This window comes from Panulirus ornatus, chromosome 48 (genome assembly GCF_036320965.1).
Source record: "Panulirus ornatus isolate Po-2019 chromosome 48, ASM3632096v1, whole genome shotgun sequence".
NCBI classification, from domain to species: domain Eukaryota; kingdom Metazoa; phylum Arthropoda; class Malacostraca; order Decapoda; family Palinuridae; genus Panulirus; species Panulirus ornatus.
In genome coordinates this window covers 28,950,013-28,977,968 of record NC_092271.1, presented here as the reverse complement: position 1 = coordinate 28,977,968, position 27,956 = coordinate 28,950,013, and the positions used below count along the sequence as shown (strand labels likewise).

Sequence of the window (27,956 nt, the reverse complement as noted above, 5' to 3'; positions counted from 1 at the left end):
ACATATGTATACTTGTGTATATCTCTTTTTTAATCCGGTATTCCCAATAACCAGTTGTATGACATTAAGCAAGAGAATAGTAATATATCATGGAAAATGTAGCATTAATAAATGTACAAGTAAAAAATAAATAAATGAATCAACAGAAAATATGAAAACCTAATCTAACCTCCTTGTTAGAATCAACCTTAATGGTGAATATTGTACTGATATATGTGAATCAAACTCATGATTGAGGACTGGGAAATGTTGCTGTATTTCAACAAACATAAGACACAGCAGAGCATGGGATCCCTGCATCACCTCTCCCTCATGCAGCAGCACCATAGGACCTCTGTATCATCCCTCTCATGCAAAAGCACCATGGGATCCTGTATCACCTATATCTCATGCAGCAGCTTTATAGAATCCCTGCATCATCTCTCTTGTGCGGCAGAACCACTGAATTCCTGCATCACCTCTCTCTCATGAAGCTACACTATGGGGCTCTTGCATCACCTATGTCTCATGGAACAGCACCACAAGATTCCTGCATCAGCTCTTTCTCATGCAGCAGAACCATGGGACCCCTACAGCATCTTTTTCTACAGCAGCAGCACCGCAGGATCCCTTTATCACTTCTCTCTCATGCAGCAACACCAAGGAACCTCTATATCACCTCTCTTTCTCATACAGGAGTATTACAGGATCCCTACATCACCTACCCCTTGTGCATCAGTAGCATGGGACCCCTGTATAAACTCTTCTTCATGCACTAAACTGATCTGATCATGATTTATTTCTATTATTTGTTTCTGTATCTAAATGAAGGTTCTATAGGATCTATTGATTCTTTAAAGTGTTTTATCTACTTTTGCTTTAATAAATCTCAAATTCCTCTCAGTATACATAATCTTCACTACTACTACCTGATTCAGTATCATTCAGTAAATCATAATGCTCACATTCATGCCCCACATCTGTTACTGTATTGTTTCACCATTACAACAGACTACTAAATATGTTAAGGTACTAATCTTCTAATATGGGAGGTGGCTTTAAACTCTGTCGTTGACCAAAACAACCAAAGTGACGATGAAGATACTTTACTTTGTGATTTACTTACTAACTTCACCTTTTTTCCCCTGCGCTGTTTACAGTTTATTTTACCTATTACTTCTGGTACTCGTCTTTATTCGTTGTTTTGTTCGGCTATTCTTTGTAGGAAGAGCGGCTTTAATTCATGTTTTTGGATTGAAAGTCTATCAACAACTTAAAGTTGTTATGTGAGAATCCGAACCTTAGACTGAACCTGCAAAGCACAGTTTTAATTTTCCTGTGGAATTAATGTGAACGTAGAAGGTAGGCTGCTCCTGGAGGAGTGACGTCCACTCACCATCAGCTGATACATGTAAACAATCTCAAAATATTTGTGAAAATAAAACTTGTTTTTAAGTAGTCTAATACTCTTTATTAGATGCTATTTTAGTATTGATACGTACTTTGACGAAGTTTGGTAGAATGCCATATAGTTTTAATCAAATGATAATGTTTAAATATTATTTTGCATTCGGCCATCATGGCGGATTCTTGTTTTGATGGCGAGCTTGAAGGTTCTGTACCCAAGCTCACCTCTAACGAAGCTGTTGGAGATGAGTTAAAAGATGACACTCCCGGGGTGAGCGGGGAGATTATGCTGGTTAACACAGACAGCTTTGAGGAATGTAATCATGATCTTGACACCCAGTTCAGCGGAGGGGAGGAAGGCCCTGATTCACCTATCAGAAAAGTTCAAAGGGAACAGGTGGGACAATGAGTTATTTTGAATTATTTGCTTGGTGAAAAATTTAGGTAATCTTACACTTTACTGATAGTCCCAACTGACTTTGAAGTGGCTTAAAATATCTTGTGATACAATTCAATATGGTCAATGGGACATTGGGATTCTTTGGGGGGATGAGTGGATTTAGAGTACCTTGGGATAACTGAGATATATATTGCAGTCAAAGTAAATTTTGGAGTTGTGTTTAAGGCTTACCTGTGCATATTAGACTTTGGTTTCTAATTTCACTGAAGCCCTCAGGTCCCATCCCCTTAAAACATTTGGATCTCTGATTTTCACTTTGATCATGAATGTGGCCTCAGCAAGTTGATATCCACTGAGGCTATGCATCACTATTTCTTTTATATTTGGGTATTTTCTCAGAGAGATTGGATAACATGGTGTTGCAACTTTTGACATTCTTGTATCTGGGTTTCATCTTTTGTCTCTCTCCTTTCCCCATTAGGATTTGGCTTTAGCTTTGGATTTTTTTTAGTTATCTTTCATCATACTCATTGACATCCTTCGTGTAATTGTTTGTTGTTCACGTCAGGTGCTTTTATTTTTAGGTAACCAAGTAATAGTTATGTGTTTGAAAGAAGAGTGAAAGTTAAGATTTTGCAAAGTCTTAGTGAGAGAAGAAAGTGTACTAAATTGTGTTACAGATATGGGTGGACAAAAAGTGAATGAGTTGACAGCATTTAAGTATTAAGGAGCAATATTGGGTAAGATTGTTGATAGGGAAAGAGAGATAAGGGAGAGAGCAGTACATGGTAAAAGATTCATTAGGTCCCTTAATAGAATGATAAAGGATAGAGATGAAGATGTAAGTAGGGAAGTGAAGAAAGGATTAAGGGACAGTATAGTCCTCCTGACCTGACCCATGCAGCCAAAACATGGACATGGGGTAATTCACTGGTGTCAAAACTCCAGGCTGTAGAAATGAGCTATTTGAGAGGAGCATGTGCTATGACTAAATGGAATTAAGAAAGTAATAAGGAGTTGCTTGAGAATTTGGTATGGCAAGGAATGAATCATGGATTAGTAGAGTGAGTGAAATGTATTACTCTGAGGTGGTTTGGGCATATGGAAAGATTGCAAGATGGAGAGTTTACAAGGAGACATGGAGAAAAAGAGTGCAAGAGTACTGGAGGGAGAGAAATGGGGGAAGAATGGATGCAGGGAGGCATGTAAGAATGAACATGTGGAGACTCATTTTTCATGGCACCCCCTTGATGAGAGTTTCCTGAAGGTGGGCATCAGAGATATAGATAGATATTTTTTTTCTAAGTGTGGATATGATTCCACACAATTTCTGCAGTGCTTGTGGGGTAGAAATCTTCAATTATTTTCCTTGAGCATCATCATCATTAAAGTTATTATCATTTAAAAACCTTGCAGTTTCTTTGAATATTTCCCTATTAATGGAAATGATTAATCAAAATGATATTGATTTGATATTTTTTAAAAAGAATATTGCCATTCCAAGGCCTCATTGTTTTAAGAATTTGTACTTTAATTCTTATGTGTCACTCTGTGAGACTATTATATGTGGGCTCATGTAATTAAGAAGGGCTGCAAATCCTTTTCTCCTGTATTACTACTTTTCAACATTTGGAACATTGAAAAGAAGTAGAATCCTGTCTCACTTGGATGCTTGGATGGAAAACAGCAAACAGGTATAAGGAAAATAGTAAAGATGATATATCACATTTATTTGCCTTTCCCTACTGACCAAGGACACATTGGATACAAACAAATGGCAGCTTCATTTAAGCACATTGTAGTTATCATGTACACTGTGTCAAAAGCAGAGCCTACCATATTTGTGTTGCCTAAACAGCAACCAAAGGCTGAAAATTTACCAACAAAATGCATTCAACATAAACTTGTGCTGTTAAAGTTTGGGACATTAAATAGACAGCCCTTACACATACAATAGTTAATAGTCTACAGACTGATAATGATTCTTGTATTGGTTGGGATAGGGCTTTTCTTGCATATCTTTGCTTAAGTTTAAAAGGGCCCTATGTGGCTGTGTTGCTTAACCCTTTCACCATACTGATGGACTGGAGTTAGTGGAATCTCTGCTGTTGTAGTCTGTGCTGATCAAATCTTCTCCATAATAGCAAAGAGAAATTTCCACTTCCACAGTAGTCAACTATAGTCCTCAGAACGGTAATCAGCCATAAAATAGTTTGTATATTTTCTTTGTATTTTGATCATAATAGGTTATGGCATTGTTACTTCCATATTTATATTACAAACATATATATTATTTATTACTGTATATGAATGTGTAGATAAGCAGGTATATAACAGATTAATTTGAAATGGTTGGTGGTATGCTTTTCCAATGCCATAAGGTCCCTTAGGAGCACTTCTTTGCCAAAATAGTTTTCCCTCTTTCAGTCCACTATGAGTGCTAAGAGGAAGAGGCTCATAACACAACAGGAGATTGATGGCATTCTTTTAGTATCAAACTTGGAGGATGAAGAGAATTAAGTTGCATATGACCCAGAGGTAATGAATAATGATGATGAGGATGAGAGTGGGCCAGAACCAGGCCCATCAATAGCACAGCAATATAAGTTGTGACAAGTAAATTATGTACAAGAGGAAAATCCAAGCAAATTGAAAGGTGTCTTGGATTTCATGGGTTCACATAAAGTGATTGGAATAGAAAATTTTATCCCATTCCAGTGTTTCCTGAAGCTTTTCTTTGATGCCATTTGAGAATATGCAAACAAAGAAAATACAAGTAGCTGTCATATAGATAAATATTTCACATTGAATATCTTGAAATTTGATATGATAGATATGTCCCTTTATGGATCCAACTTTTTATAATGTAGCCTAATAAGATGTATCCCTTTATGGATCCAACTTTTTATGCTGTAGCCTAATACGGTACTTTAATATATGCACAGTACTCTGCAGTACCAGTATATGAAAATTATTCATAAATTAGTTATGTATAATTCTTGGGATTTGCTTCTGGTGTGTTTTTGGCTGATGACTTTGTTGATGATCATATGATGATTGATTTGATGAAAGATTTGGTGAAGGTGGGAACCACAGAGGTCTTGCATTTCTTTAGCTTGTGGGAGATAAAAGTTCTGGAAGCTGATGACTCAGTGGATGTTAAAGAAGGCCCTAACAATAGCAAACTGTTATGGAGCTTGTGTGTATAAGCCCAATTAGCAAGCTTTCAGAGTAGGCTGGGAAACAATGGTGAATAGGTCATAATTCATTGAGAGAGTGTTGGCTTGTTGACTTTGATATAAGGGAAATATGTGAAGTCTTCCAGTCACTTTGGCATTTCGATTGCTGAAGGGAAGCTGTGGCATTTGAGCCAGGAAATTTGGCCATTTCATGGAAGAAGTCTCCATAGAGTTTTGTAGGTAATTGAGTAAGTGAGGTAGAGTGCTTTCATTGAGGCTGTGCAACTGTCTGGTGACTCCAGTATTATTCCACTAATTCTTATAGGTGTAGTGGTGGAATATATGCTTGAGGGCTGATAGTGCAAAAGTGGAGGTTCCTTGGCAGAAAGTGCCAGAGTGAAAGTTAATAACTTATTCTACCTCTTTATTGGTATAGGGAAGGAAGGGAATCTGCAAGTTCAAACTACAGCTCTTTCATCATCCTATACTACTATTTAATGTAGAATGTTTTTAAGTGTTATGGATTGGTTGGGTCATGCGATTTTTTTATAGTACATCTTTTGCAAATTACTTTGTTCTGGAGGGCCTTGTTGAAGTCAGGTTTGTTATAATAGTTGACCAGGTCTTGTTGCTTCATTAGTATATTAATGTTGAGTTTGATCCTGGAAATGTCAATTGATGTAAGTATAGACAGAAGTTACAGTGGTATAAATGATTTTTGATGAAAATAAATGACTGCACTTTTTCATCTGCTGACTGCATTTGTCAGTGAAATGTAATATGGTATAAGGAAATATTTACAATGTTAAAGAGTGAATTGATTGCAAGTTTTGATACAGGAACATGAATTGGTTGGAGGAATGGGTAAAGTTTCAGTGGCAGATGATGATGACAAAATAGAATCTGAAGATGCAGTGCAGGAACTGGACCTTGAGGATGAAAATGACAAGGAAGAAAGCTTAGATGAAGAGTATTTACAGAGCCCAGACTGGATACAAAAGGAGAAACATGTCTTCATTTTAAGTGAATCAGGCAAGCCTATTTACACAAGGTAAACTGCAAACTTGTTTATTCTCCTTGCAAAGAGCACATTGATCCTATAATAATTCTAAATGATTGAGAGATCTTCACCAAAATTTGTGGAAAATCTGAGGTAAATTATAAATGGATGGAACTCATAGCTTATATATAATGGTAATTATTGTTGTGATAATAGCAATAATGGTAAAGTGTGTGAAAGGGGGAAAGCTGAGAATAAATGTAAATAAAAGCAAGGTTATTAGGTTCAGTAGGGTTGAGGGACAAGTCAATCGGGAGGTAAGTTTAAATGGAGAAAAACTTGAGGAAATGAAGTGTTTTAGATACCTGGGAGTGGATTTGGCAGCAGATGGAACCATGGAAGCAGAAGTGAGTCACAGGGTGGGGGAGGGGGCGAAGGTTCTGGGAGCGTTGAAGAATATGTGTAAGGCAAGAACGTTATCTCAGAGAGCAAAGATGGGTATGTTTGAAGGAACAGTGGTTCCAACAATGATATATAGTTTAAGGCATGGGCTATAGATAGGGAAGCTGTGATGGCTTACGCAAAAGATGCATGTGGCATGAGAAAGATAGGAGGTGGGCTTATTAGAAAGGGTAGTGAGTGGTGGGATGAAGTAAAGTTGTTAGTGATAGAGATAAGAGAGGCGTTTGGACGATACTTGCAGGAAAGTAGTGCAAATAACTGGGAGATATGTAAAAGAATGCGGTAGGAGGTCAAGAGAAAGGTGCAAGGGTTGAAAAAGAGGGCAAATGAAAGTTGGGGTGAGAGAGTATCATTGAATTTTAGGGAGAATAAAAAGATGTTTTGGAAGGAGGTAAATAATGTACATTATTATTATTATTATTATTATTATTATTATTATTATTATTATGATTATGATTATTATTATTATGCTTAATTGCTGTTTCACGCATCAGCGAGTAAGGGCCAGGAAACAGATGAAGAATGGCCCATCCACACATATATATGATATATATGCATAACCGCCCATACATGCTCATATACATGCATATACATATCAACATATATATACATACACAGACATATACATATATTCACATGTACATATTCATACTTGCTTACTTTCATCCATTTATGCCGCTACCCTGCCCCACAGGAAACAACACCCCTACCCCCTAGCTTGAGCCAGGTACCAATTTTATCAACCAACCCCTATGGGTGGATGAACAGCTGGGTTGAATGTGGACCAACTGCTGTAACCAGGATTTGAACCTGTGCACTTGACCCTGGCGGCCCATGAATGCTTTATGGTCAGGAACACTAACCGCTACACCACAGGAGTCCAATTTATAATGAATATTTCATCCTTAGTTAAATCTCAGATTTGGGGATGTTGGTACCTTGTAGAAAATATTATACACTTTTACATAGATTATGCCTTGCCTTAGTTTTACAATTTTTATTTCTATTTCAGATATGGAAAAGAAGATAGGATAGTCACTCTGTTTGGCCTCATGCAAGCACTTGTTTCTTTTGTGGCTGACAGTGATGATGTTATCCGGTGCATCATTGCAGGGGATCATAAATTTGTGTTTTTAGTGAGGTCTCCATTGATCTTGGTGGCAGTTTCTTACTCCGTAGCTAGCATACCACAGCTTCTTATGCAGCTCACGTAAGTGCACAGATCTGTTGTTCTAGATTCATGAGAACTGTATATATCATAGTAGAACTATTTTTATTGTAGGCCTCAGAGATATAGATTCTTATTTTATACTTGATTGCCATTTCCCACATGAGCATGGCAGCGCCAGGAACAGACAAAGAAAGGCCACTTTGGCTCACTTCCATTCCCAAGTTGTCATGTGTAATGCACTGAAATCACACTTTCCTACCCATGACAAGGTCCCACAGACCTTTCCATAGGTTGGCTTCCCACATCAACAGCCTGCATACTTTCCCTTCTCTCCAAAACCCTTGCATTCACCTCCTTCACCATTATAAGATCTATTTTCTGTATGAAGTATTATAGAGCAATCATTTACAAACATATGCATTTATAAAACCATTTTCAGACCATAAACAGTGTCATGAATTAATAATTGTTATAAATACATATTATATGCACTAGCAATAACTTACTGTTAAAAACGTTGTTCATGATGATGGTGCTGATAAGTAATAGTTGGTGTACGTGATAGTATAGATGCATTTAAAGTCCAGTGCAAGCCCAGAAATGACAACATAGATTGATGATTATTATAATTACACATCTTAATGAAATCACTTTTGTAATGGTGAAGTTTTTAATATTTTAAAAAATTAGTGTGCATAATTTTTTTTTTTTTTTAATTATACTTTGTCGCTGTCTCCCACGTTTGCGAGGTAGCGCAAGGAAACAGACGAAAGAAATGGCCCAACCCCCCCCCCATACACATGTATATACATACGTCCACACACACAAATATACGTACCTACACAGCTTTCCATGGTTTACCCCAGACGCTTCACATGCCTTGATTCAATCCACTGACAGCACGTCAACCCCGGTATACCACATCGCTCCAATTCACTCTATTCCTTGCCCTCCTTTCACCCTCCTGCATGTTCAGGCCCCGATCACACAAAATCTTTTTCACTCCATCTTTCCACCTCCAATTTGGTCTCCCTCTTCTCCTCGTTCCCTCCACCTCCGACACATATATCCTCTTGGTCAATCTTTCCTCTCATTCTCTCCATGTGCCCAAACCACTTCAAAACACCCTCTTCTGCTCTCTCAACCATGCTCTTTTTATTTCCACACATCTCTCTTACCCTTACGTTACTCACTCGATCAAACCACCTCACACCACACATTGTCCTCAAACATCTCATTTCCAGCACATCCATCCTCCTGCGCACAACTCTATCCATAGCCCACGCCTCGCAACCTTACAACATTGTTGGAACCACTATTCCTTCAAACATACCCATTTTTGCTTTCCGAGATAATGTTCTCGACTTCCACACATTCTTCAAGGCCCCCAGAATTTTCGCCCCCTCCCCCACCCTATGATCCACTTCCGCTTCCATGGTTCCATCCGCTGCCAGATCCACTCCCAGATATCTAAAACACTTCACTTCCTCCAGTTTTTCTCCATTCAAACTCACCTCCCAATTGACTTGACCCTCAACCCTACTGTACCTAATAACCTTGCTCTTATTCACATTTACTCTTAACTTTCTTCTTCCACACACTTTACCAAACTCAGTCACCAGCTTCTGCAGTTTCTCACATGAATCAGCCACCAGCGCTGTATCATCAGCGAACAACAACTGACTCACTTCCCAAGCTCTCTCATCCCCAACAGACTTCATACTTGCCCCTCTTTCCAAAACTCTTGCATTTACCTCCCTAACAACCCCATCCATAAACAAATTAAACGACCATGGAGACATCACACACCCCTGCCGCAAACCTACATTCACTGAGAACCAATCACTTTCCTCTCTTCCTACACGTACACATGCCTTACATCCTCGATAAAAACTTTTCACTGCTTCTAACAACTTGCCTCCCACACCATATATTCTTAATACCTTCCACAGAGCATCTCTATCAACTCTATCAGTGCATAATGTACAAAATGTAAAAAAGAAAGTCTATGACCAAAAATAGCACCATGAATTGATGATTCTTAAGCGTGTGCAATGGCAGTAACTTACTGCTCAAGAGATTGCTTTGTAGTAAAATTTTTTAAAGCAATCAAATATGAACATAGTGTATAACAAAATCCTATGCAAGATCAAAAAGATCATCACAAACTGATAATTGTAAACATTTACGCACAGGTAACAGCACACATCTCAACAAAATTGCTTTTTGATTTAAAGTTTGTATAATTTTTACTCTGTTGTGCCCACTTTTATAGAGTAAGTGTTTACATATAATTCATTTACTAAACAGTTTAAGACCAAAAACATGTTTCATAAGTGGATAATTATGTAAACATTTACACACTTCTTAACTGTAAAGTTTTGCATGGAAAGAATTAGTGAGGAGGGGTTGACAAAGACGATATATGTGTTAGAGTTGGAGGGGACAATGAGAAAAGTGAGAGCAAATTGAAGATGTAAGATTGGAGTGAAAGACATTTTAAGTGATTGGGGCTTGAATGTGCTGGTGGGGTGAAAGGCATGCATAGTTGTGAGTGCATTGGAACGATGTGGTATACAGGGGTTAACATGTTGTCACTGAACTGAACCAGGACATACAAACCAGCTAGGAAAACCATGTAAAGTTTTGTGGTGCCTGGTTGAGGATGGGGGCAATAGTTTTGGTGCATAACAAATAACAGCTAGAGAATGGATGAGTAAATGTGGCCTTCTTTGTCTGTTCCTAGCACTGTCTTGCCAAGATGTAAAAGATGAATACATATGAAAAATTTGGAAAGTTATGATATTCATTTTTTCCGATATTATAGAAGAACCATCTATGAATCAATGCATGGAAACAATAGTTTAAAAGGAAAAACATCATTACATATTGATACTGTAAGCTTCTATGCACTGGCAGTAGCACACACCTCAACAAAATTACTTTATAATGGCAAAGTTGTTATAATAATTACTGTTTGATGTATACAGTATTGTAGAGCAAATACTTTATCTTTGAGTAAATGCATAAAGAAATTGACATTGTAAGACAAACACCGATTTCACAGATTTACAATTATCTTAAACATTTATGCACAATTGGAGGTGTGAGATTGTCAAGGTGTGTTGATGTATGTAGCATCACATCACCATCATGTGGATAACATACAACACCTAACCCTCTGCCAGTGGCCTGTTAAGGGTGAGGCACTAAAGGCTAAGAAGCAGCACTGGAGTTCTTTGGTTTTGGAGACTGTAGCCGTGGCCACCCCTTTGAGGGAGTTCCTATTGGAACAGGCATCAGAGATATAGATAGACCAGAATCTAACTTAATTTCACTCTTGTTTATTCATTATGAATCATAGATTTTCTTTTAGATGATTTTTGTTTTCATACTGCATTCATATTTACAATGTATTATTTTTCTAAAGAATGGAAAAATAGCTTGACAGCAGGTTGGAAATGCTTGTATCTTGATATTGAATGGGTAAATGATGCATTTTTAACTGTAACCAAACCACATCAGCTTCACATTTTACTGATTCCACTTCTCTTAGTCTCGCACTTTTGGTCCTTGACTTTCGGTTCTTATTTTTTCATTCATTCATATTTCTGGTCCTGTACGATGTACAGTGAAAGCCTAGTCTGTAGATATTACCTTATGATTTGACATATGTCAAGGATTTGGGAACCTTTAAAACAGAAAACATGAATCTAAAGACAACATTGATAAAAATGCTTTATAAAGCTAAATAATGAGAGGTATGCTACCAAGAACTCTAGCAATTAGAGACAGAAAAGTAGTAATGAAATTTTTTAGTGTATATGTAAGAAGTAAAATTGAATATTGCTATTTTATGGTCACCAGTTAGAAGATTAAAGTAAGACAATTAGAGAGAATTCAAAATCACTGTGAAAGCAAAGTCAGTGGACTAAAGCACAAGACTATCACGAAAGAGTGAAAACTTGAATTACATGGTCTAGATGGATGTATAGAAATGTATCATTGTAATATATGTATAGCAACAAATAGAAAGTTTAAAAAGCAACAACCTCATACTGAAAGAAACTCAGCAAGGGTGATACATAATGAAATTAAATGTGATACATGGAAACATACTTAAAAGGCACCAGACAAAAGAATTTGAATGCCAAATGAGGAAACAGGAGTGATGATTATTTGATATCCCACCAGAACTGAGAAATATACATGGAGTGACTACAGAAACATTCAGAGAAAACTAGGCTCTTGGTTAAAGATAATTCCAGATGAGTCTGGAATAGTCAGTTACGTAAGGGAGTAGCTGATGTAAAAACAGCACCATCCAACAAGCAAGATATGATATGTGTAATGGCGTGGCAGGAGAGAAAAACCCAATAGTTCAACAAGCAAACAGTGCAGTAAGTGCCACACTTTGTCCCTGCCAGCATGGCAAAATCTTGTTTAGTTACTCCTAGGTACGTAGGTAGGTATCTAATCCAGTCCTTTTTTGTGCATAATGTATTTTACCTTATCTAATCCAGTCCTTCATTGTGCATCATGTATTTTATGTATATCATATTCCTTCTCACTATAGATGAATCAACCATGCTTTTGTCTATCCTGTCATCCTTGTGCCTGTACCACATAAATTTATAATCATCTTATGCCGTAAAGTACACATTTGCAACTCTTGTGCATGCTGTCGGATGCAGTCTACAAATTCTTTCATCATTGTTATTTACACCTGTGACCCCATACCCTTGCTCCACCCTTTTCCCTACTCACCTATTCAAGTCACCCATCACATACTTTCTTTCCTGGATCTGCATCTGTTGTAGAGATAAGGTTAATGAATGGATTTACAATATAGCTCTCAGATTTTTTGTTGAATGTATACTAGGAATAAACTATTATCTGAAAAATTTGCATAGACCAATTGCTCTTAGTCTGAAAAATCCCAGCTGAATGGGTGTGTTCATAGAAAGAGTAAATAAGTCCTCTCTGTATTGATTGGTTAGATGAATGATATTTTGCATTGTCTTATTATTTGTCATTGCTTGGTGTTTATGTACTGATTTCATTGTAAAACTCTTTCTTGCTATTATTAATTGGCACATTTGTATGTAGCATTTATGGATCTGGAGAAGGCATATGATAGAGTTGATAGAGATGCTCTGTGGAAGGTACTAAGAATATATGGTGTGGGAGGCAAGTTGTTAGAAGCAGTGAAAAGTTTTTATCGAGGATGTAAAGCATGTGTACGTGTAGGAAGAGAGGCAAGTGATTGGTTCTCAGTGAATGTAGGTTTGCGGCAGGGGTGTGTGATGTCTCCATGGTTGTTTAATTTGGTTATGGATGGAGTTGTTAGGGAGGTGAATGCAAGAGTTTTGGAAAGAGGAGCAAGTATGAAGCCTGTTGGGATGAGAGAGCTTGGGAAGTGAGTCAGTTGTTGTTCGCTGATGATACAGCGCTGGTGGCTGATTCATGTGAGCAACTGCAGAAGCTGGTGACTGAGTTTGGTAAAGTGTGTGAAAGAAGAAAGTTAAGAGTAAATGTGAATAAGAGCAAGGTTATTAGGTACAGTAGGGTTGAGGGTCAAGTCAATTGGGAGGTAAGTTTGATTGGAGAAAAACTGGAAGAAGTAAAGTGTTTTAGATATCTGGGAGTGGATCTGGCAGCGGATGGAACCATGGAAGCGGAAGTGAATCATAGGGTAGGGGAGGCGGCGAAAATCCTGGGAGCCTTGAAGAATGTGTGGAAGTCGAGAACATTATCTCGGAAAGCAAAAATGGGTATGTTTGAAGGAATAGTGGTTCCAACAATGATGTATGGTTGCGAGGCGTGGGCTATGGATAGAGTTGTGCGCAGGAGGGTGGATGTGTTGGAAATGAGATGTTTGAGGACAGTATGTGGTGTGAGGTGGTTTGATCGAGTAAGTAATGTAAGGGTAAGTGAGATGTGTGGAAATAAAAAGAGCGTGGTTGAGAGAGCAGAAGAGGGTGTTTCGAAATGGTTTGGGCACATGGAGAGAATGAGTGAGGAAAGATTGACCAAGAGGATATATGTGTCGGAGGTGGAGGGAACGAGGAGAAGTGGGAGACCAAATTGGAGGTGGAAAGATGGAGTGAAAAAGATTTTGTGTGATCAGGGCCTGAACATTCAGGAGGGTGAAAGGCGTGCAAGGAATAGAGTGAATTGTCTGAAAATCCCAGCTGAATATTTGTGTTCATAGAAAGAGTAACTAAATCCTCTCTGTATTGATTGGTCAGATGAATAATATCTTGCATTGTCTTTTTAGTTATGTCCAGAACCAAATCATCAGTGTACTAACAGCATCTGCACTAACACGGATGTTTGAGAAACGGCGCAATTATGACTTCCGTCACTTATTAGGAGGAACTGAAAGATTACTGGACAACCTGCTGAACCTTCTAGATTCTCATCCGTCCTTCCTCTTGGGAGCCATTCAGTGCCTCCCTTTGACTACATCCATCCGAGACACCATTACACAGACTGTTATACAGTATTGCTCCAAGATTAAGGTGATTATATATGGTTTGATTTAAGATATTACAAGTAATGCTATGTTTAGTTTATCGAGAAATACACAATTTTTTTTCATAACACTGTCTTTGTATGCATGAAACATAAGGTAGAAGTAGTAAGTAAGAATATTAGGCTGTAGCATTAAGTAGATGTAGAGTTGCCCTTTGTCAGGAGCTTGTTAAAAGTGAGGCAGTAAGGCAATCGACTTCATTAGTTATGGAGACTTTGTTGCCATGGCTACCCCCATGAAGGAACTCTAGGTGGGAACGGGCATCAGAGATACAGATAGATGGATAGACAGATGATTTTTCATGAAAAAGGCAGATGCTGTAAAAAGGTAGAAATTTGACAGCTGTTGCTTCATAACAATGTTCATATAGGCAATTGTTGTTTAAAGATTTTGAAAGCAGGATGTGTTAGAAATGAGGTGTTTGAGGACAGTATGTGGTGTGAGGTGGTTTGGTCAAGTAAGTGGTAGGGATGGGGGAGGTGTGTGGAAATTAAAGGAGTGTGGTTCGGAGAACCAAAGAGGGTGTGTTGTAGTGGTTTGGACATAAGGTGAGAGTAAGTGGGGAGGGATTGACAAAGAAGATATATGTGCCAGAGGTGAAGGGAACAACGAGATGTGGGAGACCAAATCCACCTCTCGCTTCCCTTTCTAATCTGCCCACCTCCCACACTTCTCATGCCACAAGCATCTTTTGTGCAAGCCATCACTGCTTCCCTAAATATATCCCATTCCTTCCCCACTCCTCTTACGTCCTTTGCTCTCACATTTTTCCATTCTGCACTCAGTCTCTCCTGGTACTTCCTCACACAAGTCTCCTTCCCAAGCTCACTTACTCTCACCTCTCTCTTCACCCCAACATTCTCTCTTCTTTTCTGGAAACCTCTACAAATCTTCACCTTTGCCTCCACAAGATAATGAAGAGACATCCCTCCAGTTGCATCTCTCAGCACATTAACATCCAAAAGTCTCTCTTTTGGATGTATATATATGTGTACCTTGAAATGTATAGGTATGAATATGTGTGTGTGTGGATGTGTATGTATATACTTGTGTATGTGGGTATATATATATATATATATATATATATATTATTATTATTTTTTTTTTTATTATGCTTTGTCGCTGTCTCCCACGTTAGCGAGGTAGTGCAAGGAAACAGACAAAAGAATGGCCCAACCCACCCACATACACAAGTATATACATATACATCCACACACGCACATATACCTACCTATACATTTCAATGTATACATATATATACATACACAGACATGTACATATATACACATGTACATATTCTTACTTGCTGCCTTTATTCATTCCCGTCGCCACCCCTCCACACATGAAATGGCACCTCCCTCCCCCTGCAGGCGCATGAGGTAGCGCTAGGAAAAGACAACAAAGGTTACATTCGCTCACACTCAGTCTCTAGCTCACACTCAGTCTCTAGCTGTCATGTATAATGCACTGAAACCACAGTTCCCTTTCCACTTCTAGGCCCCACAAAACTTTCTGTGGTTTACCCCAGACACTTCACATGCCCTGGTTCAATCCATTGACAGCATGTCGACCCCAGTATACTACATTGTTCCAGTTCACTCTATTCCTTGTATGCCTTTCACCCTTCTGCATGTTCAGGCCCCGATCGCTCAAAATCTTTTTCACTCCATCCTTCCCCCTCCAATTTAGTCTCCCATTTCTCCTCGTTCCCTCCACCTCTGACACATATATCCTCTTTGTCAATCTTTCCTCACTCATTCTCTCCATGTGACCAAACCATTTCAGTACACCCTCTTCTGCTCTCTCAACCACTCCTTTTATTACCACATATCTGTCTTACCCTTTCATTACTTAATCAAACCATCTCACACCACATATTGTCCTCAAACATCTCATTTCCAACACATCCACCGTCCTCCACACAACCCTATCTATAGCACACGCCTGGCAACCATATAACATTGTTGGAACCACTATCCCTTCAAACATACCCATTTTTGCTTCCTGAGATAATGTTCTCACCTTTCACACATTTTTCAACGCTCCCAGAATCTTCACCCCCTCCCTCACCCTGTGACTCTCTTCCGCTTCCATGGTTCCATCCACTGTTAAATCCACTCCCAGATATCTAAAACATTTCACTTCCTCCAGTTTTTCTCCATTCAAGCTTACCTCCCAATTGACTTGTCCCTTAACCCTACTGAACCTGATAACCTTGCTCTTATTCACTTTTCCTCTCAGCTTTCTTCTTTCCCATTTTTTTAACAAACTCAGTCACCAGCTTCTGCAGTTTCTCACCTGAATCAGCCACCAGCACTGTATCATCAGTGAACAACAACTGACTCACTTCCCAAGCCCTCTCATCCACAACAGACTGCATACTTTCCCCTTTCTCCAAAACTCTTGCATTCACCTCCCTAACCATGCCATCCATAAACAAATTAAACAACCAAGGAGACAACACACACCCTGCTGCAAACTGACATTCACTGGGAACCAATCACTTTCCTCTCTTCTTACTTGTACACATGCTCTACATCCTTGATAAAAACTTTTCACTGCTTCTAGCAACTTGCCTCCCACACCATATACTTTTTATACTTTCCACAGAGCATCTCTGTCATCTCTATCATATGCCTTCTCCTGATCCATAAATGCTACATACAAATTCTTTGTTTTTCTAAGTATTTTTCACATACATTCTTCAAAGCAAACACTTGATCCACACATCCTCTGCTGTTTCTGAAACCACACTGCTCTTCCCAAATCTGATGCTCTGTACATGCCTTCACCCTCTCCGTTAATACCCTCCCATATAATTTCCCAGGAATACTCAATAAACTTATACCTCTGTAATGTAAACACTCACCTTTATCCCCTTTGCCTTTGTACAATGGCACTATGCATGCATTCTTCCAATCCTCAGGTACTTCACCATGAGCCATACATACATTGAATATCCTCACCAACCAATCAACACACAGTCACCCCCTTTTTGATAAATTCCACTGCAATACTTTCTAAACCCGCTGCCTTGCTGGCATTCATCTTCCACAAAGCTTTCACTTCCTCTTCTCTGTTTACCAAACCATTCTCCCTGACCCTCTCACTTCGCACACCACCTTGACCAAAACACCCTATATCTGCCACTCTGTCATCTAACACATTCAACAAACTTTCAAAATACTCACTCCATCTCCTCACATCACCACTGCCTGTTATTACTTCCCCATTAGCCCCCCTCACGGATATTCCCATGTGTTCCTTTGTCTTATGCACTTTATTTATCTCCTTCCAAAACATCTTTTTATTCTCCCTAAAATTTAATGATACTCTCTCACCCTAACTCTCATTTGCCCTCTTTTTCACCTCTTGCACCTTTCTCTTGACCTCCTGCCTCTTTCTTGTATACATCTCCCAGTTATTTGCACTATTTCCGTGCAAAAATCATTCAAATGCCTCTCTCTTCTCTTTTACTAACAATTTTACTTCTTCATCCCACCACTCACTACCCTTTCTAATCTGCCCACCTCCCAAGTTTCTCATGCCACAAGCATCTTTTGCGCAAGCCATTATTGCTTCCCTAAATACATCCTATTCCTCCCCCACTCCCCTTACATCCTTTGCTTTCACCTTTTTCCATATATATATGATATATATGATATATGAGGAAAAATTGACAAAGAGGATATATATGTCAGAGGTGGAGGGAATGAGGAGAAGTGGGAGACCAAATTGGAGGTGGAAGGATGGAGTGAAAAAGATTTTGAGCAATTGGGGCCTGAACATGCTAGGAGGGTGAAAGGCATGCAAGGAATAGAGTGAATTGGAATGATGTGGTATACCGGGGTCGATGTGCTGTCAGTGGATTGAACCAGGGCATGTGAAGCATCTGGGGTAAACCATGGAAAGTTTTGTGGGGCCTAGAAGTGGAAAGGAAGCTGTGGTTTCAGTGCATTATACATGACAGCTAGAGACTAAGTGTGAACGAAAGTGGCCTATGTTGTCTTTTCTTAGCGCTACTTCGCATGCGTGCGGGGGGAGGGGGTCATCATTTCATGTGAGGCGGGGTGGCGACGAGAATGAATAAAGGCAGCAAGTATGAATTATGTACATGTGTATATATATGTATATGTCTGTGTATGTATATATATGTATACATTGAAATGTATAGGTATGTATATGTGCGTGTGTGGATGTGTATGTATATACATGTGTATGTGGGTGGGTTGGGCCATTTGTAATTGTTATTATTATTATTATTATTATTATTATTATTATTGTTATTATTATTATTATTATTATTATTATTATTATTATTATTATTATTATTATTATTAATAATCACTAGCAACTTTACTTATTCATCTCACTACTCATTACCCTTTCTAATCTGCCCACCCCCCACCTTTCTCATGCCACATGCATCTCTTGCACGTACCATCCCTGCTTACCTAAATATATCCCATTCCTCACCCACTACCATCACATCATTTGCTCACACCTTTTGCCATTCTACACTCAATCTCTTCTGGTACTTCCTCACACATGTCTTCTTTCCAAGCGCACTTACTGTCTCTGCTCTCTTCTCTCCTACATTCTCTGTTCTTTTTTGAAAACCTCTACAAATCTTCACCTTCGCATCCAGAAGGTAGTGATCAGACATCCCACCAGCTGCCCCTCTCAGCTTATTAACATCCATAAGTCTCTGTTTTACTCACCTATCAATTAACACATAATCTATTAATGCCCTTTGACCATCTTTCCTACTCACATTTGTATACTTGTTTAAGTATATCTCTCTTTCCAAACCAGTTTTCCCAATCACCAGTCTTTTTTCAGCACACAAATCCACAAGCTCTTCACTATTTCCATTCACAACACTGAATACCCCATGTACACCAGATATTCCTTCAACTGCCATGTTACTCAATTTCACATTTAAATTACCCATTACTGATACCTGGTCTTTGCACCAGAACTGCTGATGCACTTATTCAGCTGCTCCAAAAAAACATGCCTCACAAGATCTTTCTTCTCATGATCAGGTGCATAAGCATCAGTAATCACCCATCTCTCTCCATATACTTTCAGTTTTTTCCACATCAGTCTAGAATTTACTTCCTTATACTATCACACACTCCCACGACTCCTGTTTCTGGAGTAGTGCTACTCCTTCCTTAACTCTTGTCATTTCACCCACCCCTGACTATACTCCCAAGATGTTTCCAAACCATTCATCCCCTTTACCCCTTGAGCTTCTTTTCACTCAGAGACAGAACATCCAGGTTTCTTTCCTCAAATATACTACCTAGCCCCTTTCTTCTCATCTTGATTACATCTACACACATTCAGACACACCAGTTTGAACCTTCAAGGAGGATTAGCACTCCCGACTTGACTTCTTGATCGCCGTTTCCTGCGTCATTGAGGTAACGCTAGGAAACAAAGAAAGACCCATCGACTCATATACCCACATATGTACATACACACACATATACACATACATATACATGAATATACATATACATATCATCATATATACACGTATACATACACAGACACACACATATACACATGTACATATTCATACTTGCTTGCATTCATCTATTCCCACCACCACTCCACTCCACAGAAAACAGCATTGCCACCCATATGTTTACATTTGTAAGATCACATTAGAAAGAAATAAGTTTCAGTCAGTAATCAAGAAATGTAATTTCAGAACCTGGTGTTTGGCCTGATCATCTGTCAGAATCAGCTGATATCATTGGTACGCATGAAGAAGTTTCTGCTCCATCCTGCTGATCTTCACCTTTTGTTTAACCTTGTAAATGCTACAGAATCTTTAAAGACAAGTGAAAACTGGATGCCCATCTGCCTTCCAAAATTTGATCCAAAGTAAGTATTTTTTTACATTGTAATGGATGAAGGTGAAGGTGAGTCTGCATCAAGGATCTGTTATGTCACTGTAGCTGTTTAATCCATTTATGGATGGAATGATAAGGGTGATGAATGCAAGGATCATAGAACAATGGGTAGATCTGCTGTATACTTGAGATGGGGGGTAGCACTGGAGGTGGGTCATGTGCTGTTTTCGAATGATATGGTTCTGGTGTGAGACTCTAGAAACTCCAGAAAGTAGTGAAAGAGTATGGCAGACATTGTTAAAGGAGAATATGGTAGTGTGGTACAGCAAGGAGATAAGACATGATTGTTTAAGTGTATGTTTGAATTGGGAGGACCTTATGGAAGTTGGGTACTTTAGGTACCTAAGAGTGAATATAGCAGGAGATGGAACCATGGGGGCTGAAGTGAGCTAGAGCATGGGAGAGGTGACAAATGCCCAAGGTGCATTAAGAAGTGTGTGAGAGAAGTCATTGTCTGTTAGGGCAAGGATGAGTATGTTTGAATGTTTGGTAGTCTCAAATGTGTTGTATGAATGTGAGCCTAAGAATTCAAAAGGAGAGGAAATTGTATAAGTTTTGAAAATTAAATGTTTGGGTGGGTTAATCATGTGAGCAATGACTCTGTAGGAGAGGTATGACAGTAAGCTCATTTTGGTTGAGAGGGCTGACCTGGGTGTGCTGGAATGGTTTGGACATTTGGAAAGGATGAGTGAAGAAAGAAAGATTAGAAGGATCTATGTATTAGAACTGGAGGGAGGAAAGGGGGAAGGGAGACCAAAAAGATATGTAAGGTTGCAGTGAAGGAGGATTTAGGGTATTAGGGCCTAAATAGTCAGTAAGGTGAGAAGAATGCATGGGATAAAGTGAATTGAGGTAATGTGGTGTTTAAGGGATGACTTGCTGTTAATACACTAATTCAGGGCATACCAGGTGGTCAAGATAATCCATAGAATAGTGTATGGGGCTTCCCTGGAGATGACAGGCTTTGGTTTCAGTACAATATACATGAGAGCTAGAGTGTGCATGTATGCAGGTGAGGCTGTTGTTTATTTGTTTCTGATGCTATCTTGTAGAACTAGAGAATGGCTAGGTGTTAAGAAAAGTAAAGCAATACTGTCATTTTTAAGAATCAAGGATGTGGTTGCTTCTCTGTTTAGTTAATTTTCTTGTTTGTATGTTAGTGTATGGTGCTCCTTGTATTATCCTATATGTCTCTTCATTGTAAAGGTGCATTGTGTTTTTGTAATTACCAATATGTACTGTACAGGGAGTGAGTTCTACACCCAAGGGACCCTATCTCTTGAATTTTCTCTTCTGCTGTACAACTTAAATATTTGTGTACTTGTATTCTTTTATGTGCATTCACAGTTTCATCACATGTTAATTTAATCATCCACAGGTTTTGATGATTGAGAAATACTTCTTTTCCCTTTCTTCTTTTTTTATTACAAGTTCCATGCTTAATTTCATGTTCTTACATCTGGTTGTCCATTCTTTGCATCTGTAAAAGATCTGTTCACAGTTGAGATTGTCTGATTGCATGTTTTAATCTAGTTTTCTTATTGTAATTTTATCTTTTTTTTTTTTTTTCATACTATTCGCCATTTCCCGCGATAGCGAGGTAGCGTTAAGAACAGAGGACTGGGCCTTTGAGGGAATATCCTCACCTGGCCCTCTTCTCTGTTCCTTCTTTTGGAAAATTAAAAAAAAAAAAAAACGAGAGGGGAGGATTTCCAGCCCCCCGCTCCCTTCCCTTTTAGTCGCCTTCTACGACACGCAGGGAATACGTGGGAAGTATTCTTTCTCCCCTATCCCCAGGGAAAATTTTATCTATAATGGGCTTATTTATAATCTGTAACCTCTCCTTCCTTGTAACACAATTTTTTTTATTTCAGATACCATCTTTGTTACCTTGTGGACTTTTTGAACAGAACTTTGTGTTTATATATGTGGTGTAACCAGATTTTAGATGCCTATTCTAATTTGGGTTTAATGTAATTGGTAAATAGTTAACTAAACATTTCCTCATCCACATACTTAAATACATTCCTATCATTACTATTATACTTAATCGCTGTTTTCTGCGTCAGCGAGGTAGCACAAGGAAACAGATGAAGAATGGCCCAACCACCCACATACACGTATGTATATACATAAACGCCCATACCCACACATATACATACATATACATTTCAAACATATACATACATAGACATATACATATATACTCATGTACATATTCACACTTGCTGCCCTCAGGCATTCCCATCGCCACCCCGCCACACACAAAATACAATCCCCTCCCCCCCTCCAACAAGGTAGCACCAGGAAAAGACAAAGAAAAAAAAAAACCACATTTGTTCACACTCAGTCTCTAGCTGTCATGTATAATGCACCGAAACTGCAGCTCCCTTTCCACAGCCAGGCCCCACAGACCTTTCCATGGTTAACCCCAGATGCTTCACATGCCCTGGTTCAGTCCATTGACAGCATGTTGATCCCGGTATATCACGTCATTCCAATTCACTCTATTCCTTGCACACCTTTTACCCTCCTCCATGTTCAGGCCCCGATCGCTCAAAATCTTTTTCACTCCATCCTTCCCATTCCGGTTTGGTCTCCTGCTTCTCTTTGTTCCCTCCACCTCTGACACATATATCCTCTTTGTCAATCTTTCCTCACTCATTCTGTCCTTGTGTCCAAACCATTTCAACTACACTTTTTATTTCCACTCATCTCTCTTACCCTTTCATTACTTATTTGATCAAACCCCCTCACACCGCATATTTTCCTCATACATTTCATTTCCAATGCATCCACCCTCCTCCGCTCAACCCTATCTATAGCCCATTCCTCGCAACCACTTAACATTGTTGGAACCACTATTCCTTCAAACATGCCCATTTTTGCTTTCCGAGATAATGTTCTTTTCTTCCACACATTCTTCAACGCTCCCAGAACCTTTGCTCCCTCCCCCTTCCTGTTACTGACTTCTGCTTCCATGGTTCCAGCCACTGGTGAGTCCACTCCCAGATATCTAAAGCACTTCACTTCCTCCAGTTTTTCTCCATTCAAACTTATCTCCCAAATAACTCATCCCTCAGCCCTCCTGAACCTAATAACTTTGCTCTTATTCACATTTACTCTCAACTTTCTTCTTTCACACACTTTACCAAACTCAGTCACCAGCTTCTGCAGTTTCTCACCTGAATCAGCTACCAGCACTGTGGAAAGTGGGATGAAATTATGACGAAAACAATCGACTTCCATTTTCTTTCCTTCAGAAAATGTTACTGTAATTGCTTTTCGAATGATTTTCAGAAAAAAGTGAATTACTGTAATATTGTATCTTAATTGACTTGAATGAATACTTGAATGGAAATATGCAATATTTTTGCTGAAACTACCAGCATTACAGTGTAAAGTGCTGTGATAATAAATGGTGATTAATTTGCCTTTTGCATTTGGTGTTTCAGGCTTAGTGACCTTCATTTTATAGGACACAGACTGTTTTTAGTGAGGATTTTTTGAAATGAGTTATATATGCCATAAAGAATGCCATAATGTGTATGCCATAAAGTTGGGTGCTGGATTTGAGGGGATCTGCTACACTAAGATTATGGTGAGTGTGACTCTGACGTACCAATTATTTCCTGTTTTTTTAAATAAATAATATGACTGCCTAACTGTTTCATCCATATAAACCACAGAAAAGAAAAAATTCCTAAAGCTGACATGTTAGCTTCCAGTTTGACTTTCATTTATAATAACAATATTTCCAGTGGATACTTGTATGGCCACGTGTCCTACCTGGCAGATGATTGTGAGGCTTGTCTCTTGTTACTGTCTGTAGACAGAGAGCAGTTCTTCACACTGTCTGAAGCCAAACAGAAGATTGTTGATGTAAGTACAGGGATGTTTTTGCCATAATTAGTAAAGGTTTATGTGCAAGATATCTGTAGAGCTCGTCTGATTATCTTGTTAAGGTGCCATACTCAGCTTTCTTATGTATCCTTGGGAAATGTAAATGTCAAATCATGGTAGATTGACTTTGGTTACAGAAATGAGGAGCTGTAGGAGAGGTGAGTTGTGATATTTCATAGCCTATGAAAACATCTTGTTACAGAAATGGGGATAGCTGTAGGAGAGGTGAGCTGTAATTTCATAGCCTATTACAGTAATGGGGAGAGTTGTAGGAGAGGTGAGCTGTGATTTCATAGCCTATGAAAATATTTGTTAAGGAAGGATGAACAGAGATTAGTGCACAATGAGAGTTGTAGGGAGAGGAGGAGTAAGTGATTTGGTCATCTTGGAAGGCATCTATTTGGGATGAGCTTAGATTTTGTTGAGGTATTTTTTTGAATGATTTGTCTTGTTTCGAGGTACTTTGATTGATTGGGTTAAGTGGCATGTGTATTTTAAGAATCCTTAATCAGATTACATAAAGAAATCGTGACACAGAGCTGATTATCTCAGAATTGAAATCATATAAGTTTCATATTTGGTTTCATAATGAAGCTAATTTTACTTAGTTCACACTTTTGATTTCTTCTATTTTAACAGCGATTGCGGAGGCACCATTGCTTAGAAGGAATAAACACAGCAATCCGCACATCCTCCTACACAGTGAAGGCTATTGGAGCACCTGAACTAAGACACTTCCTCTACAAGTCTAAGACAACTGCACAGTACACTTGCCCAGAGTACACAGCTCCGTGAGTGATATTATGATTACCACAGTTTTACTGCTTGCTATAATGGATCACTTTGTGAGTTGTTTTCACCCATCAGTCCATTCAGTAATGTGAGTCACACTGTAACCTAGAACTTTACCTGGGTCATAACTTGAAAAGTCTAAATCAGATACAGGTACTTCCTACCTAAAGCCTTGCTGCAAAAAGTAATTTCACTATGATTGTTGAGATGTTAGTCCACTGATTCAGTTAAGGTAGTACAGTATCTAGTTTGATTTAATCCTTAGACTGCTCCCATATCATATGATGATCTTTTAGGGGATAGGTAGTAGTTGGTAGGCAGCCAACAACTAGGGAGTTATGTTACCAATACTGCCCGCCTGGTATAGGGAGGGGTAGTGATGGCTGTTTAGTGGTTGTCAAGTTGCGCTCATCTGACTCATGTAGCTGTTTTTCTTTCTACATCACCCATACACAAACTACTGGTATTCTGTCCACAGACATTATCTCCTTGTTATTCATGACACTTTACAATAGTTAATTCATAGTCCATTCTTCGTAACTTTAGATTTTCTTTTGGTGAGCAGTGTGTGCTTGCCCTTCCTATTGGCAAAATGGTAGGAACAATAGATAGAAGTAGTAGGTAGGAACATTTAGGCTGGAGCATTAGGTGGAAGTAGTAGGTAGGAGCACTTGGTAGAAGTGGTTAGTTGGTAGGAGCATCTGCAAGGTCTGTGGTAGAGTTGCCCTGTTAAGGGTAAGGCACTAAAGACTAAGAAGCAGCACTGGAGTTCACTAGTTATGGAGACTCTTTGCTGTGGCCACCCTCTTGAGAGAGTTTCAAACAGACATCAAAGATATAAATTGATAGATAGATGGTGTGTCAGTTTGCATTCCTGATGGTGACACATTCACAGGCTGCCCAGGGTCGAGCACACAGGTTCAAATCCTGGTTGCGGCGGTAAGTCCACAGTCATCCCAGCTATTCATCCACCCCTAGGGGTTGCTTGATAAATTGGATATCTGGCTCAGAGAATGAGTGAGAAAAGATTGACAATGAGGATATGTGTCAGAGGTGAAGGAAACAAGAGAGAAGTGGGAGACCATATTGGAGGTGGGAGGATGGAGGGAAAAAGATTTTGAGCGATCGGGGATTGAACATACAGGAGGGTGAAAGGAGTGCAGGGAGTAAAGTGAATTGGAACAATGGGGTATACTAGGGTTGACTTGCTGTCATTGGACTGAGCCAGGACATGTGAAGTGTCGGGTAAACCATAGAAAGGTTTGTGGGGCCTGGATATGGAAAGGGAGCTGTGGTTTCGGTGCATTACACATGACAGCTAGAGACTGAGTGTGAATGAATGTGGCCTTTTTTGCCTTTTTCTGGCACTACCTCGCTGGAGGGAGTGGGGGAATGCTGTTTCATGTGTGGTGGGGTGCTGATGGGAGTGGATGAAGGCAGCAAATATGAATATGTACATGTGTATATATGTATATGTCTGTGTATGTATGTGACTGTGTACATTGAAATGTATAGGCATATATATGTGTGTATGGGCATTCATGTATATACATGTGTATGTGGGTGGGTTGGGCCATTTTTTCGTCTGTTTCCTTGCACTACCTCGCTAATGTGGGAGACAGCGATTAAGTATAATAATAATGATAGGTAGCGACCCTGGTATACCACATTGTTCCAATTCACTGTAATCCTTGCACGCCTTTCACCCTCCTGTATGTTCAGGCCCCAATTGCTCTTGCCCAAAATGCAGCTTCCACATTGAAGACACCGTACACCTCCTCAGCTGCCCTGCATTTACCATGTGCAGACCCACAGTGTCACTTTTCATGAATTTTGGTCTTGGCTTTTGGATGTGATTGACTTCCTCAACTCAGTGGGATCTTCATGAAACCCGAGGTCATGGGGTTGCAAGGTTTAAGGTAAATGCATGCACTTTCATGTTTATATGAGTACATTTACTCAGATACATAGTAAGACATACTTAATTGTTTCGTACGTAGATACCACACGGAGGATGAACAGCGACGCTTATTCGGCTTGTATCAGCTCCTACATCACCGAGTGCATTCTGTGTCCAGACCTCTGAAAATGGTCTACATGGTCATGGATGCTCAGACTCTCCTGGGATGGGTAAGTCAGTATGTTGAACATGTTTTATGTCTGAAGTTGCTTATGTATGCATAGCCAGTAAGGACAGAGAGATGTTGAGCATCCCCTTTCCATGTAATTGCTATCTTTTCCCAACTTTTTTTGACTCTCCTTTCTTAGGTTATGATGATTAAGTTTGAGGGCTAGACTTCAAGGAATGAGTTATTTGTTATGAGGAATGTGGAATTTGTTATTGGCTCTTAATTTTTTCAGCATATGAACTTTAAATAGGAGAAAAAATAGGTGTATCTTTTTAATTTAGTTGTTTATTAACATATTATATATGAGAAATACTGTCCATTCTTAAAAAACACATCTTCATTTAAAGCTGTATGGCCTCTGGCTGTTGGATCTTTGAGATGTGAGTTTTGATGTTTCCATATTTTCACAATTAACTTTTGGAACTTTATTTCTCAAGTCTTTCATAAAGTGATGATCTTTTTTAAAGGCAAGCTGTTCAACCTTAAAACTCTGAAAATTCTCCTTTTTTCTCTGTTGTTTCCCATATTCATATTTCATTTATGGCTTGGCTACAATGAGCATCTGTTGGTGTGAGGAAAGTCTTTACAATAAAAAAAATAAGGGGAATACATGTTTAAGATAAGATATAACAGAATACTGAGTATTGAATACATAGTGTAATTAGTGGCAGGTAAGATTAATTTATAGAGAAAATTGATATTTTCTGTAAATATTTATAGTGTGCTGAAGCTTAAAATAAATTTAAATATATTTTTTCAGGTAACAAAGGAGTTTGAATTGTATGCTGCATTGGAGCCACTGGTGACCAAGCATAATGCAATTGTCTACATAAATAAACTTCTTAGGTGGATTAAAAGTGAGGAGAACAGATTATTCATACTGAACTCTCCCACATTTTAGGTCTTTACATATTATTGTAACTTCTTTCAACATGATCTCCCTACCTACATTTTACATAATCTGCAGTTCTCTTTACAGAATTGGACTGTAATGAAACGAAGTGTAAATAAATCTATTTATGCACTGCAAAGCTAATTTTATAATGGAAATATACATTGCCAAGAA

The 27,956-nt window shown here is 38.9% G+C and overlaps 2 protein-coding genes across 3 annotated transcripts in view; one reads left to right on the top strand and one right to left on the bottom strand.

The window, feature by feature from the left end:
- Positions 1-1,218, bottom strand: part of LOC139763999 (FERRY endosomal RAB5 effector complex subunit 3) — an 84,989-nt gene extending 83,771 nt beyond the window's left edge. The window contains exon 1 of the mRNA XM_071690471.1: positions 1,106-1,218. The gene's annotated coding sequence lies outside the window, so the exon portion shown is untranslated. The remainder of the gene's footprint in view (positions 1-1,105) is intronic.
- Positions 1,219-1,268: 50 nt separating this feature from the next.
- Mon1 (vacuolar fusion protein MON1 homolog) lies at positions 1,269-27,956 on the top strand. 2 transcript variants are annotated; one of them, XM_071690375.1, is made up of 9 exons: positions 1,269-1,390; positions 5,805-6,016; positions 7,440-7,637; positions 13,879-14,122; positions 19,862-20,037; positions 23,828-23,948; positions 24,609-24,760; positions 26,762-26,891; positions 27,651-27,956. In XM_071690375.1, exons 2-9 carry the CDS (start codon positions 5,826-5,828, stop codon positions 27,789-27,791), a joined length of 1,353 nt encoding a protein of 450 aa, XP_071546476.1. In that variant the 5' UTR covers positions 1,269-1,390; positions 5,805-5,825; the 3' UTR covers positions 27,792-27,956. The 2 variants fall into 2 exon arrangements, with proteins under 2 accessions (XP_071546476.1, XP_071546475.1); XM_071690374.1 differs by lacking the exon at positions 1,269-1,390 and adding an exon at positions 1,540-1,783.

Coding starts and splice junctions, on each gene's coding strand:
- Mon1 (XM_071690374.1), top strand. CDS start 1,559: ATGGCGGATTCTTGTTTTGATGGCGAGCTTGAAGGTTCTGTACCCAAG. Junction 24,761..26,761: donor TGCCCAGAGTACACAGCTCC/GTGAGTGATATT, acceptor TTTCGTACGTAG/ATACCACACGGAGGATGAAC. Junction 26,892..27,650: donor CTCAGACTCTCCTGGGATGG/GTAAGTCAGTAT, acceptor ATATTTTTTCAG/GTAACAAAGGAGTTTGAATT.